Raw genomic sequence first — 16,505 nt, 5'->3', positions numbered from 1 at the left:
AGCAGGAAATGTAAAGGAATACTTTAGGTGTGCGCCAATGCAGAAATTGCAGTAACAGTAATATTTTAATAGCAGTAACATACTTTTGAGTGCATTTATACATATGAATCTAACTATATTTTCTGGATCTTACCTCTCAAATCAGAAACAACCCTAAAATTAAAAAGCTGAGTGTGTCTCAGGGAACACTACTAGTTTTCAATGTTACAGAGACAAATTCAGGATGTTTACATTTTTGTTAGAAACTTACATAAAGATAGTTATCCAGGGTCTGAATCAATTAATATTGTTTGATTTGTCTCAACTGAAAAATACTAGTATCTAAAAGGCTTTAATTCAATGCAATAAAATACCAATGAATTAGTGCCTCTGGGAAAAGCACTACCCCCTGGCTTTGGTTAATATAAGTAACTCTGGGATGAAAAATAAAGTCTTCTGCATCTTTGGAAATCATGAGTAATAGGAAAACAAAAGAGACAGAAGTAAACAGCACAACAGAGTAACATCTGCTCTATCTTCTTACAACAGACACTGTACAACAATATTTCACACACAACTTTTAATTTATGAGACAGCAAACCAGAATCTTTAGAACAGACTCATATATTTAATGAACATATGGTAAACAACAACAACATAAAAATAGCCCAGTTCTGAATTCTATACCTAGATTAAACTCCTACTACACTCAAGGGGAGTTTTGCCTAAGATAAGATTTCAGGACTAGGCCTCCAGGCTTATACAACACTACAAAATAGCAAATGCTTGCATTTAACCCTCCACATCCTTTTCCCTCTGTCAATTAAGTTTTACTGACTACTTTTTGTAACACATTGTGTAGTTCCACATAAGGATACAGCAGAATGCATTGCAATTCATTATGTATCAATTATTACCACCCTATTATCACAGTAATCACTGGAAGAAAAAAAGGCAGCCATATGTATTCTACTCAGTGGTAAATTTTGGCAAATTCTGTCTTCTAGATGGTGAATCTCTGTGTATGTAGCTGGTGTTGAGCATTTTGTAGGTCAGAGGGAACACACAATGGATGTGGCTTCCTTTCTTAAGGAACTAACAATTGCAAGAGAGTACTTTGCCTCAAAGCTTTGCTTTTGGAAGTGCCTTAGAAATAGCAGTGATGTAATGGCTAGAATAATGACATTATTTGTACTCTACATTGACAGCGGACAAACAAATCCCACAATGCATCACTGTATTCCAGTGGCGTCACTATGCATCTCAAATAAGGAATAACAAAATATATAATAGATATATTAAGAAAAAAAAAAGGAAAAGAAGGAGAGATATTGGTTTACTTTTCTGCATCTTTATGCTTGAGGACATTTTACACATCCAATTTTCTTTATTTTCATTTGAGATTAATAACTAGGTATGAACAAGATAGGTGAATCTTAAAACCTGAACATTTTTAAAACATGAAAAGAAGCTCCATTCTGCCTTTGCCATCAAATTCTGCTGTCTGTGAATTCACAACTCCTGCTGATGAATGCATAAGTAGAGTCACAGACAGAAACCTAAATGACAATAAAATGATGTCTCTTCCAGTTCTAATATGCACCTACATGAGTAAACACAATACCTTAATTTAATATGTAAAGAGCATTAAATTTGACATATTTTGCCTAAATAATTAACTGTGCTAGAAGGACCTGAACAGGAAGAATGATATAATCTGGTTGCCTAACAGCACATAATGATCTTACTTGTCTGATGATTTAAACACACAAATGGACATTTCTTAAATAAACATATACAGAAAAAGAATTACAGATTCTCCTGTAGATTTATAATAATTAAATCCAATCAAAAAGAAGAAAGAATTTATTTATACTAAAAAAAAAATCAGCTAAAACTGGTTAAGATCATGGAATTAACATTTTTATTATTTCCAACCCTCCTTAAACCTTCAATTCTCCGAGATTATCATGAGAGCATTCATTAAATCCTACTCTATATACCTGGGGAAGTTTCAGAATAGCAAAGCATGAAATCAGGTCTATTAGTTTAACACAAGTGTTCACTTTTTAACTTATGCCTCCAATTTAATTGATTAAAAACTCTTAACAGCATCATGTATTAAGAGAAAGAAGGGAAAAACTCTTCTCAGCACACAGGGTGAAGGGAAAGATGAAAGGGTTTTATGCTCCATCTTGCTGTTCATTCTGCTTCATCCATGAAGAACACACCATAGGTTGAAAAGTAATCGTCCATATTAGAAATTCATATTAAAAAAAAGATAATATGAATGATGCAAAGGAAGATGAACTATGGTTCATTGGAGGCAAAAAAAGCTTTGAATGAATTAAATACATAAAAGAAACAAGGATTATTCAAAAGTTTTGTCACACCTGACATCTTTAGTAAAGATAATTTTAATTTTGGAAGGTAGGATTTGAACTCTGTATCTTATTTAAACTTCTAGGTTCTAATACAATCTTCTATTCATCTACAGGCAGGGTATAGGTTATAGAACATTTCTCCCATATGTTTTTCTTGGATATCCTAGGTGAAATACATGTTTCTGACGACTCTACTGAGGCATTGCTTTTACAATGTCTGCTTCTATATATTAGCAAAAAAATCAGAATGCAGAAAGACAGCAGAGGCAGAATGTACATCTAAAATAATTACAAAAGGTAGCTTTACTACATTTTCACATTAAACAACACGTGGGAGTGCCAAAGGGAATTTCAGCTGCTCTGGTCAAATACTGCCACTTTAGCTTGGAGAAAATTTATAGCAGGCGGAACCTGGGCCTTCACTTTGTGACGCCACTGCTATGATAAATGGAAAGAATGCTTGGAGCCTGATCATCTCTAAATCTAAAACAAAGACACATCATGCACTTTGACCTGTACCTTTACTTGCATGGCCTGTATGAAAGAAAAATAAAGGGAAAAAACCATAAGTATAAGAGATGAAAAGATGATAACTTTACAAATTAGTAATAAACTTACTCAGCTATCAGGACAATAAAAATATTATAAGTTTGTAGCTAAAACAATAGACTGTAAGAGTACAAGCAAATGAGATCTTCAGTGAAATAATTTTTATTTAGCTTAATCCTTATTAAATGATTGAACTTCTGAATTTATCTGCCACTATTCAGCACTACCATTTGTTGCTTCAGCACATAAGGAAGTATATCTAGTAAGTAAGCATATCAATATACTAATTACTGCATCTTTTCCCAATATTGTTAAAAGGAGGAAGCTCTCTGGAACTCTGGGTAGTCCAATAATGAAAAATATTCACACTTTCACCAAAATAGCTCTTTCTACCTCTTTTCCCCACCAAAACATGATTGAGAACAGTTATGTTTAGCAATGGAAATCAAACTATCACTGTGAAGTTGCAGCATTTAATTTATAGATGCATTTTCCCATTACATAGCTCATTACTGTTTTGAAGGTAGCCTGAGAGAAAACTTGACTTAAGCTTGTATGTCTCAGCAGTACTCATTTTGAGAACACTATTACAAACTCATCTGTAACTCTCATACATAACACAGGGTTTTTTTCCTGTTTATTATGCTAATACCATAAATACACTTAAATAAACATGTATTCCATAGTCAACACGATATTATCATTGTGTCAGGCAATCTTAAGAAGATAACAACAAAACCATGTAGTTATGGTAAAATGGCAAAAAAAAATCAACTGTTACTCAAAAGGATCCTTGACCAGGCATGGGAAAATACTATAGAAAACTGTTGGTTAAAAACAAACAGAAAAACCCATAAACACAAACAAGCCCTCCCTTCCGTAACAGCTCTAATAGTACCTTTGTTTTCTTGTGATACTTGAATTAGCCTCAAAATGTTGAAGCCAAGCTATTATTAAAAGCTTTTTATATCGTATAGTGAAGAAAAACAGCTGCAAGTCAAAAAAGACTGAAAGACTAATCATCAAACTAAGTGCTAAGCATCTTAGAATCTTCAATACCTTATTCAGACAAATAGCAAATTTTAAATTAAAATTTCAATTGCGTGATATATGTAGATGCTGCACAGACATGACTCAGCAGATATACACTGAAGGTAAGTAAAGATAAGATGTTGATTATATTTCATTTATTAGAGATCACCATAAAAGTAATCCACTCATGACTTACCATAGTATATCTAAAGGAAACTTATTCTATGCAATTGAAATAGTCTCAAAGAAGAGATCTAAAATTCTTGCAGAAAATACTAACATGAAATCCTCTAATTATCGTAAATTTGCAAATAATATGTATTACATATTACAAATGGGCACAAACCACAATGTTGTTTCAAAATACAAACTTGGATTTTTTGACTGCCTCAAACTTCTATAATAGGTCTAACCAAATGCTTTTTAAAAACAGATACAAAAAAACTAATAATTAGGGCCAGTCAAATAAAACTTCAGTAGGATATGCAAGTGTTTAGCAACTGAGGTTACATATCCAGCAACATATTCACTTAGATTCCAAAACTTACACAGAAAAATTGCCCACATATGTATTACACATTTATTACCTACATGTGAATGTATACATTTAGTCTTTTATACCAATTAACTGCAAAACACAATAGGACATCACTGCATCTTAATCCAAATGTTATTTTATCAACAAACCTATGAAGGGTTCAGAAATAACAGATCAGTGGAGTTGAATGTGTGTAAATTCTCCATTTCAACACTTCTATCACAAATCTGTTATTGCAATGCAATCTGAATTACCAGTCTCTCTCAGACTGAAAGTTCTCTAACTTACCATTCCCCTCCGAGCAATCTGCTGCCATTTTTTCAGAAAAGAAAAATTAAAAAACTTGCTCAGCTGTTAATACATTCACTTGAGAAAATATTAACAAAGTTAATATTGTATAATCAAAATACAATCAGTACTTAATCAATTTATTGATTGTAATGATGATTCATTTCTTACTACTGCTATAAGCTACCGATAAATAACATAATCCTAATCCTTCATCCTCTGCAAGTTTTTTTCTGCATATGGCATGTAAAGGTATAGAACCTTCCATACATGATATATCACACCTTATACATGAGTACTATCACAGTATCTCATATCTCAGGAAAAATACTAAGTCTCTGTTCTAAGACAGACAGTTGTCTAAAGCAGTCTGAGATCAGCATGGGGCCTTATTCCTTTAAGAGACCCCAAACTGTTCTGCTTTGGGTCAACTGCTAAGAGCCGATGTTCATATTCACAGTTATCTATACATTCTCATGCTTGATAAATACTGGATATGATTGCTTCCTCTAAAAATAATGTGAATAAAAAGGAACTGGTAATAAAAAGGAAAGTGCTAATTTTTCTGTTAGCATACTACTTCCGGAGCTAAATGTTAATATTAAAGCAAGAAATTATAAAAATAATGTTCTCTCGTGTAATGTCCTCTACTGATTATTCTCTGAGGATATAAATAAGTATCAAACCTGATAAGAAACCCTGAAATTCAGTTACTTAGAGAATTTCTTGTTTATTCTAAACTATGCAGTCTTAAAAAAAATTATCAGATCTAAATGCAAGCTTTAATTCTAATGTATAAATGTTGAAGTATACTTATTAAATGTATGTGTAGTGATTGCCAGACGACAAAAGTACAGCGCTACGTGTTAGACTTATTGTGCAACTGATCATCAAATAGTGCGTACTGTGCCCACTCCTCATCTTGCTAACAAGGGTAACACAAACATTTCAATTCTATCACACAATTTCAAGGAGCTGCATCTTGAAAACAAGAAAACACATAAAAATTTCCTTTTCTTCAAATATGCAATTCTCTATATAGTTTAAATTGCTGTTCAGTGCCACTCATGAACTAATGACGAGCAGAAAATCTGTTGATTTTGCTTATAAACTTTCCAATATCAAGGTTTAGCTTAATCAAGTTTCAGAACTTAAAAAAATGTAACAGAAAAGAGGCAAACATTTTTTAAGAGAATTAAGAAATGTAATGGCACATTTTATCTGTCTCTCTATGGTCTAAAGTTGGACTTACAGTAGCTAGGTTACAGACGATCAAAACATAGTGAAATACAAAACAATAAACCCCACCAATTCTCTGGCACACTTTTGAAACAGGCTTACTCCAAACATATTACAAATACGAATAAAATAAAGGGTTCTTTGCTACATTTACCAACACTAATTTGGAATTAGACTTCAACTGGCTTTAGTTGAGTAAGGTAATCTTCCTCAGCTAATGTCGAAGTGGCATTTTTTACCTTGACAACATACATTTTCTCTATTATACAGGTAACAAATGTACTTTCCAGCCACCATGTCGGCATCTTGTCATATTGAAAATGAGTAAAAAAGAAATGAATGTGGTCATTAATAAGAAACAAGAAAACAGTGCACATGTGGCATGCTGTATGCATGAATAAAGAGGTATATGCAAAGACAGCATTCCTCCATCAAAGTTGATGGAACAGTACTGATTGACATTCACAAGAAAAAGATCAGGCAACCAATATTTCTTTACTTGCTTTTATAAAATACTCTACCTTTTTTCTTTTTTTCTGAAAGATCAACAACCCATATTATATAGTACAACCCATATTCTCTTATACATGTAACTTTTTCAAATCAAGACCTCTATTTTAATCTTGTGTCTTTGACTACTTAGCAGACATTTAATAAGTAATTCGAAGGTACGTAGCCTATATTTTGCATAGTAGTTGTCATGTCTATCATCAAGAAGCAAAACTAGTTTTTGTTTCTTCTACCAGCACAGCACCTGCAATCTGAGTAGATTTTAAGAGCCTTCTTACAACATACTGAACACATGTTGAAGATTTAACTGATCCACAAGTTTCTATTAACTTACTTTAGACATCTTGCTCTTGGTGTCTCCTGTTAAAAATGCCAAATTGTTGATTTCATTCTGAATCACAAAATTTTGTTCTTCTCTTTTGAAATTCTAAAGATAAAAAAACCCCAAACAGCAGAAGTTTAATTCATCTGCATGTACCACATTTATATTTACAGATAGAATGAAATGGAAGAAAAAGTATACATCTTATCTTACATGTGATTTACACCACAGGATAAAAACTTCAGCTACCATTCGAAAGAGTTCATCAGAATCTGCATCTGGTTTCTTCAGCCAATTGGCTCTAATTACAAAAACAAGAGAAATTGAAAATAAGACATTTAAAACAAGACAACTGAATATAACAATCTCTATTTAATAGATCAGGTTACATTTGTATAGTTAATCTTGGAATTTAATGAGAATCACTTCAATTTTCCATGACCATGGTTAGACCATTTTTCATGGCAGTTTAACTCATCTCCAACAAAACTCCTAATTCTGGCTACTTCCTTTTGCCTGCTCCTCCTCCCCATGGTGTCAACACATGTTTTTGTGCCTATTCTGTGAACCAGACTAGAAAATAGACCTGGCTGAAAAGCAAAACTCTTTCTCCAAGTATTTATTTATTTTTTTTTCCCCCATAATAAAACTTTGTTATCAAAACTTTGTGTCAATCCAAAAGAGGACACTATAATGGGGAGAGGAGGAAGAGTACAGGGAAATGAAGGACTGTAAGGACTGACTGCTTCAGTCGGTCTATTTTTGTAATCCAGGAACTAATACAACTTCAGTCTGGGTCTGTCTGCACAAGGATGCTCAGAAAACAGATGCAGCCCCCTTAAAAGTCTCTCAATTAAAATGCATTAATATGACCATATATAAAGTGGGCATCTGACAGCAGACATGGAAGGAATTATTGCATCATAACTTTTACTCATTAACTCTATCTTTCTAGTTGGATTTTTCCACAGCCCAGTTAAATCTGTGTTTTTTAAAAATTTGAAGCATTTCATTGGCAACAAGGTCTGACACAGTAAAGCCTTGAGTTCATCTAGAAAAAGCAAATAATTCTCAGTGTAAATTGGTTCACAGCATAAATGACCATGCATGTAAGAAATGAAAATGCTCCTAACTAGCACAATATGTACTAACACCTAAAAAATGTAAGTGGACAATGATTGTGTACAGAAGAACAATATTGTTAAGGAAAGGATTAAGATACTGTAGATACTGAGATACTATAGATATTTTAGATACTCTTCTGAAGAGCAATGTGGGGTCATGTTCTGAGACAAAGGAAAGGGAACATGTAGGCACAGAATAATCCTTCAGTTGAGGAGTAAACTTCTGGTAATTCCAAAGGCAAGACAATGTTGTCCAAACACTTTTTATTTCTGTCTTAAAAAAACCAACAGAAAAGATTAACATCTTCGTGGTATTATCTACAAATCGAATGATTCAATTGAGGCAAAACAGTTTTTCATCCTTTCAGTAACAGTTCAGGGTTTTAGCCATTTTTTAATTTTGAAAGGCATCTTCATTTGTAATGTCATTGGGCTGTGGTAGCATATATAACAGGTCTGGTCAGGATATGTGTTCTCAATGATAATAGTGCAGTTACAACTAAGCAAGCCAAATGCACGTGAGAAAAAGGTGTGAATTCAAGGTACATCATTCTATAACTTAAGAATCTTAAAATACTCAGGATTTGATTGTCAGCATAACATTAAATGCACTGGGCTCTTTCTGATTCTAATTACTCCAGTACATTAATTAATAAATATGAGTTTAATTATTAGTTTTTGTTTACCTGTTGTTGTCTACATAACGTATCAACATTGGATAGAAGGCATAAAGGTCTCTACAAAGAACAGCAAACTCATCGAGAATGAGTAGCTCAGCTTCTTGGGTGTCAGTTTTACTATCTGCTCTCAGTTGCTCCTCTTCCATCACGATCTTTATAGCTTTCTTCTTCAATTTCTCCAGTGTTGGAATAAAGTGAGTTTTGAGCAGATCAGGTCTGGCTTTGCTGATGATGGGTTGTGCATAAACTAGACATAAAAATATAGATAATCCTATGATTAATACACAATTGATGTTTTTCATCGTATTAATATGAACTCTGCAGTACTAAAAAACATAAAGGTTATATTGCTTCACATATTTCTGGAGGATCGTAAAATTATTAATAAAACTATGAATATAGCTTTGTAATAACTGTGTGTGTTGAGACATTAAAAGCTAGTTACTGAGAATTCAGATTATGAATATTTCAGTCTTACGCCAGTTAAACTACCATGGTTTTAGCAAGTTGCATGTCTCCAACTTAGAACCTAAACAAGGCAGGGATTGAGACACAAAGTTCCAAAAAACCCACTGTTGGGAGTTTATTTGTGTGTTGGTTTTTTGTATACAATGTCAGAAAATAGTCAGAAGACTGTTCTGGAAGAATTCCCTTACCTCTTTTGCCTTGGGCAAGCTAAAATGCAGAGAATGAATGACTAATTCAAGATCATGGGTCTATTTTGTGCAAGCATGAGTAATAAAATGCAGACCACCTGAGTCAAAAATCCTTGCAGGAACCATGCTAGTACATTATCTCCTTATGTAGATAAGCAGCCACTACAAAACTGCAAGCAGTGGTCTCTACAATTAAGCAGCAAAATTCTTACAAAATTTTAATGGAATCCTCATTATTTTTAAAGACCTTACAAGTATTTAAAATAATACTGAAAACCCAGTACCAATGGGACATTACAATTTAGTAAGAAATCATTACCTTTACATAGAATTTCTTGAACCACCTTATTGCATATTATATTCTTACACTGTTTAAGATGAATGATAAAATTTCTTTAGCGAGCTAGCTACTAAATGTTACAGGACATTTTGAGAAATCTTTCTGCTCATTTAATAGCTGGCACAGTCACTCAGGCAAAGCAACTAATTCTGAACTTGGGTTACTCCTGGAATTATTTCACCATATACACTTTCTTTCCCTTTTGTCTTGATATTTCATGAACAGAATTCACAGGATTTATACTGTCTACTGCAATACTCAGTTCTTAGGTCTCTTGAAAATCAGTGGAATTCACAACTTCAAATTAAATGCTAAGGCCCTTATACAGTGCATAGAGAAGGTAAGCTTTTCAAAATCCATTTTGTTGTATAGAAAGTTTTCTGCTTACGGTGATGCTACAATGCATGCATAAAAATAGTAAAATTTTTTTAAAAATTAAAATATCTTTCTCTTATTGTTACTTATCTACTCTTTAACTTTTTTTCCTGTCGTTTTTAATTACAATTTATTATTATTATATCACTGGGTAATATGGTAAAGTGTAGCAAAGTAATTAAATATTATTAAGTACAATTACTTATTAAAAATATCTAGAGTACCTGCAATTCTTTTCATCCAAGATGCTTCGTCTATTCCCAGATTGTTGTTAATTATTTTCAGAATGTTTCCAAGAACGATGCTCAGATGCTCAGATGTTATCCTTGTACAGCAAGGCCCAGCACTTTGAGGAACACTCTCAGACCCTCTTTCCCACCAGTAGGATAAATAGTTGCATAGCATGGGTAAGATAACCTCAATTACATGAGGCATTTCGGTGTACCTTGCTCCAGACTCAGCTAAATCATTAATTTCCTTTATTAGTCCATCCAACTGAGGGATCTCTGGACACATCTCTTCTACTCTATCAGGCATACCTAAAACTGCAAGTAAGGGTAGAAAATCAAAAGATTAATTAACAAAATAAAAGAGAACATCTATGTTCATCTATGTTTAAACCCTAAATACAAATAACATTATCACTCAGGTTTTTTTCTGTCACTGTCTTGGGCAAGCATAATTATAGTCAGACTTTGGGTTATACCCAGGTCTCTCATCTCATAAATTATGTCTTCCTGGTGATGTGCATACAGCGCTGACGTAGACAATAGTTGCCACAAAACTATGGTTTTAGCATAACGTGTCCTGCAATTATCTGGTGAGCAGCCCAGTGCAGAACTGAGAGCTTATATCAGTATTGAATGAACTCTAGCCACTATTTCTATAATCATTCACAACTTCCATGTCAATTAGCAAAAGATTAAATCCACCTCAGGGAAAAGGAAACAAACAGCTCAAAATTATGGGTGAGATTAAAATTAAACTGTACCTAGTTCATGAACTCCCAACAAAAATTCCATGAAAGAATTCCAGTGTCAGATGCTTGTATTAGAAACAGAAGGGTGCTTATTCAGCAATTAAAAACCCATCATAATCTAATGCCAGTCACTCTAGCAAAATTCTTCTTCCATCATTGCTGCTTCTATAAAGTAGAGCTGACAGGAAGGGTGGGCTAGCACAAGCTCTTCCATAACTGCTTTTATAAGGAAAAATTTACGAAGCATATGGAATTGATTTACCTACTTTTTTTGTTTGCTTGTTTAAAGGAACAATGATTTGGGCAGGTAATAAGTCTTACACAGATCAGTGAGGAAAATGCTGAAATACTTTAAGATATGAGAGTCCATCAAGAGTAATCAAGAGAGAAGCAAGCGAAGAAAATCTATGTAGAAGGACCCATGCTCCTTGGATTAAGGTTTCACAGAATCAAGGTCATATTCTGTCAGGAGCTCTCTATACCAAACTGTATTGGAGTACTGGCAAGACAACAAAAATACATAGATAATCTTCCTGTTCGCATAAAGAAGATATTATACCTCTTGCATATTGCTAGTTAAGAACACAACTGTACAATTTGTTAAAAATTTTTGTAATGTAGATATGATCTTTGATTAAGCTTCAAATGGTACAGTATGCAGCTTCAGAAAAGAATTCAAACATCATGTTCAGAAAAATATCCAAATATGCTAGGGAACAATGTTAACACAATCTCAACAAAGCAGGGCAAGGCTAAAATGACAAGTAATGAAAGAGCAATAGTAGGAGTTCTCTACTGAGGCATACATTTGAGGTTTTTTCATTATTTCTTTCTATTACTACTAGGAGAGAAGCAAACACCTTTTTTTTTTTTTTTTTTTTGCATGAGGAACAGTACTTACTCGCTCTTTCTCTTGCACTTTTTGTGTTGAAGACAGACAATGGGTTGTAATGGTTGAGAGAAGGTTCAAGGAATGCTACTGGAATGGCTGCTGCAAGAGATGCTAAGCACTCACCAAGCGCAGGACGCTGCCTGTATATGAGACACACTAAAAGTTACCTGAGAGGAAAAGTCTTTCACTAGGCTTTCAATATCCAGCATGCATTATAAAGTAGCATTAACATTTATTGCTGATTTAGTTCATCTTTTTAATACATTAGGAACTATTTGACAATTTTGAAAAATTGTATTTCTCAAGTGAATACAATTACTGGAAATTACAGTAGTAAAAAAACCCCCAGTTTCTTAAAAAAAATCAACCTCTACCAAGTATGTTATATTAAATGTAAACTGCTCCACAGTGCAACTGTGCGACTATGAACTACAGAAAACATGTCTAGAATATGCACAAAGCATAGATTAGTAACTGTATATTCTTCTTATACCTTCAGTTTGTTTAAACAAGGAGCAAATGCATTTAATCAATAGGAATTTGTTTTGGTAGTCATATCAATTTTCAAGATTTCACTTCTTTATATATATTTCTTTTGCTTCACACATTATAGCATTTACATAGTCAAATGATGAGAAACATGCTTGACATACAGATTGGATAAAGATAGCACACACCTTTCATCCTTTGAAGATCCATATTTGTTTTGAAATAGACACAGACCTGTTGGAGCAGGTCCAGAGGAGGGCCACAAAAATGATCAGAGGGCTGGAGCACCTCTCCTATGAGGAACGGCTGAGAGAGTTGGGGTGGTTCAGCCTGGAGAAGAGAAGGCTCCAGGGAGACCTTATAGCACCCTTTCAGGACTTAAAGGGGACTTATAAGAGAGATGAGGACAAACTTTTTAGCAGGGCTTGTTGCAATAGGATAAGGGGTAATGGTTTTAAACTAAAAGAGAATAGATTTAGACTAGACATAAGGAAGAAATTTTTTACAATGAAGGTGGTGAGGCACTGGAACAGGTTGCCCAGAGAGGAGGTAGATGCCCCATCCCTGGAACCATTCAAGGTCAGGCTGGATGAGGCTCTGAGCAACCTGATCTAGTTGAAGATGTCCCTGCTCATTGCAGGGGAGTTGGACTAGATGACCTTTAAAGGTCCCTTCCAAAACAAACTATTCTATGATTCCACGATTGTTCAACTTTCAGGAATAACAACAATCTTTTTACAATTCCTTCATGTCAACAAAGCCTTCCTCATTGTATGACCTAAAGTCAAAGATTGTGACCCATCTACTACCTCACCTTCAACTGCCTATGTAAATTTTTATTTCACAACCATGCTGGAACATGACAAGATATGCAACTATATACCCTCCAACTTCTTTTGTTGCAGGAGAAACAAAAGAAATTGGCAAACACAATGGCCTTTCAGAATTGAAAAACATTAAAAAAAAGGATTTTTGTTCACTTGGGTATTTCATGTAACATCATTCATATAATATTACTCTATTTCAAGGGTGAATGCTCATTCGTTCTCTGTACAGAATTACTATGGTCTACTGTTCTACTGCCATCAAAGAAATGGAAAATGCAGAAATCAATTACCACAAAATTAAAAAGAAATTATGTACTCCACCTATATATATCTATGTCATTTTCCTTGCATTCTGGCCATTCATGTAGTGTACATTTTGCAACAGAATACATGATGCATCAGTATCACAGATAGCAACCATAGAACATTTTATTAAAAACCAAATTTTCTATAATGTTAGAATTCCTACTGTATTTTAGAGTACAGCAATGTTATTTTGCAATTTAAATTGTAATGAAAGATGTAATATTATATACAGATATTTCATAAATTTTCCTAAAAAGGAAACTTAATTACATCTTTGCCTTCTGTTGGATCAAGAAGGAAAAACTTGGTATCTGTGCATGTATATATATGTACACAAGCACATATTAAAAAGTAATTTGAAAAGACTAACATCAAATGCATTGAGGCTTTTTAATCACATGCATAATGTCATAATGCATACCCGTCTTCTATATGAAAGGAGGATACCAAGAAGCCAAAAGAAGAGGTGAACAATTATACAACAAGGCTAAGAAAATTACTCCAAGTACACAAATATTTTCTGTCATATGGAAATTCTAAACATGAGAAACCAAGGGAAAGCCTATAATTTTTGCAAGATGGAAATTAGAAAAGATGAAAAGAATTTCAGAGTACATAATCACTGACATAAAGAGCAAATAATGTAAAATATATCACTCAGGGAACTGAGTGATTCAATAGAATTAATGGAGTAAAAGGTAGTTAAAGAAAAGTCACATTAACCCTTTAGACAAAATATGTTAGGAAAACAACTAACTGGAACCATTCGCTCCAAAGAATGAGGAGGAATTGTCAGAGGTTGATGTGCAAGTCTTAGAGGAAGTGGAAAACACTTGAGATATAATCAAATCAATCTAGACTTTGAAGAACCGAAGCAAGGTAAAAGACCACCAACTGATAGTAGTCATGAAGAAGCATTTCCTATTATACCATTGTTATAAAAGATTTCCTTGCATCTTTGGCAATCTTAATTTTGAGAAGCCTCAAACAGGTCAAATCGAAGTCTTAAACAGAACAATCCAGATGTGTATGTATGACTGAATACAGCAGTTGATTTTGTCATATTTAACTACATACATAAAAGAAGTTCTATGACTTCTTAACTTAGGCAGAAGTTTGTATTTCTTATTATTGATGTAGATATTTCATCATTTGTGCTAAAAATATTTTGGAAATGTGTTTCTACAAACTAATCAGGAAAAGACCAAGACACCATAAAGCAACATAAAACTTTTGGGGAATGAAAAAGGCAGTTTTCAACCCCAAACCTAGAACCTAAATTTCTGACACAGTGAATGAAAAGAAATGGGTAGCTGAATATAGAATTCATAGTCAGAATGCCTATAGCAATAATATGACACTTGCCAGTAGAGTATTAGGGCTCAAAGTAGTCAAGGACTACTGTATTTTGCATCCAGTCCTCAACATTTATGAACCACTGAGACATTTAGAGAAGAAAGGTCCACAGAGAAATCAGAAACATTTCTGACATCCTACACAAGCTAAACACTCTTCGTACAAAGGATAAAACCCTTGACAATGGAAGTTTGTCACAACAAGGCAGCAACAGCAATTCAACTTAGTATTACTCGTGAGCTCCAGCAGCCAGGTGTCTTGTAGAATCAGCTGAACTATTTCAGCCATGAAAAGTGATATTCACCTATGACTCATCCTGCAGTGGAAGGTAAAACTTCTTAATGTCCCCGCCAAAATCCACTAGGAGAAAAACTGCACTTTGATCCTAAATCCGAGCATTGTTTAACCTGAATAACAGTTCAGGTCAGCTCAATCATTCACTTCTAAGTTTTGTTGAAATATTGAGTATTGTGTTTGAAATCCTACCTCCCACCTAGACACTGATGTCTGTCCACAGCCTTAATTTAAAAGCTTGAGTGAGACTAGTGAAAATCAAACTAAGTGAAATCCACAGTTGGAAACCTCTCACCCAGCCTTAGGAGACCAATTCATTTCCTCAGATATATCTGATCACTCTTCCCTTCTAGGAAGACAACTGTAGTGGGAAAAGGTGATGCTGCCAATATCAACATTTAATGTAACTGTCCAGTGCTTATAGCTCTTGCCAATCAAGTGGAGGCCTGTGATGTGTGCTTTTCTCATCAAAAAGCAACTCAAACACAATCACCTTTTATTTCCTGTGAGAAGACCCTGACTGCTAGTTAAGAGTAGGGGTAAGGCACTTCCTATTTTACCTATCAGATATGTGTCAAAGAGTACTTAAGATTTTAAAGCTCAGAAAGAGCAGAAAGAAAAAGTATAGCTTTGTGATTTAGTGATGGCCATATAAATGACTGAATGCAGACATACACAAGAATGAGCTCATGCACACATGTACATGCATGCAGAATGGGAGGAAAGAGACATTGTCTCCATCAGACTGCTCTTGCATTTTGCATGAATTACTGAATAAACTCTGGAAGGAGGGGAGCGGAGATCATCATTCCTCATACAAGGCAAAGCCTCTCCTTACCAGACTAGAGAGTTGTATTTCCACCAGTCTAGTCTCTCTTAGGCCCTGTGGGTCTTAAATTTTTCATTACAAGAAAGATCATTAAAAGTGCCTAACCTAAAGCCTTCAGAAGCATAAGGAAAGGTTAAGATCACCTCAGCTCCTGTCTTGTGATAGACAGACCAACAATTAGGGTTCTGAAGGAGCAGACATGGATATGAGCCTCTTTTAACGGAAAAGGATCTAAAATCCAGGGCTTGGAACGTATCATAGTGACTAGATGCTTAATAGAATTGTAGACCTCACTCTTTTTAAAATGCAAGTAACTGGTAAAGTGGTTTCCTTTGTAGAGCTGAAGGCTGGCAGAACGCTTAACACATGCTCAGGATTTTATGTTCAGGACAACTATTTTGAGAACTCTGTAAACACTTAGGTGTGAGACAGACACAGTCTACTTAGTACTCAGCCTACTTACCACAGCAACATGCAGTAGCCAAACTTTGGGAACATTAATGGCAACCCATGGAAA

At 34.3% G+C, this 16,505-nt stretch overlaps 1 protein-coding gene across 1 annotated transcript in view; it reads right to left on the bottom strand.

The window, feature by feature from the left end:
* The window catches only part of LOC104157261 (ryanodine receptor 3), a gene marked incomplete at its 3' end in the record, with an annotated part of 118,201 nt that overhangs the window by 11,450 nt on the left and 90,246 nt on the right, over window positions 1–16,505 (bottom strand). Inside the window, exons 53-58 of the mRNA XM_009694544.1 lie at window positions 11,897–12,027; window positions 10,241–10,561; window positions 8,652–8,892; window positions 7,055–7,142; window positions 6,854–6,946; window positions 2,883–2,897 (exon numbers count right to left, since the gene is read on the bottom strand). Of these exons, the coding sequence (XP_009692846.1) occupies window positions 2,883–2,897; window positions 6,854–6,946; window positions 7,055–7,142; window positions 8,652–8,892; window positions 10,241–10,561; window positions 11,897–12,027 (889 nt within the window). The remainder of the gene's footprint in view (window positions 1–2,882; window positions 2,898–6,853; window positions 6,947–7,054; window positions 7,143–8,651; window positions 8,893–10,240; window positions 10,562–11,896; window positions 12,028–16,505) is intronic.

This window comes from Cariama cristata, unplaced genomic scaffold (genome assembly GCF_000690535.1).
Source record: "Cariama cristata isolate BGI_N322 unplaced genomic scaffold, ASM69053v1 scaffold5922, whole genome shotgun sequence".
NCBI lineage: Eukaryota > Metazoa > Chordata > Aves > Cariamiformes > Cariamidae > Cariama > Cariama cristata.
Note: the sequence above shows the minus strand (reverse complement) of the source record. Positions and strands in the feature narration are given on the sequence as shown.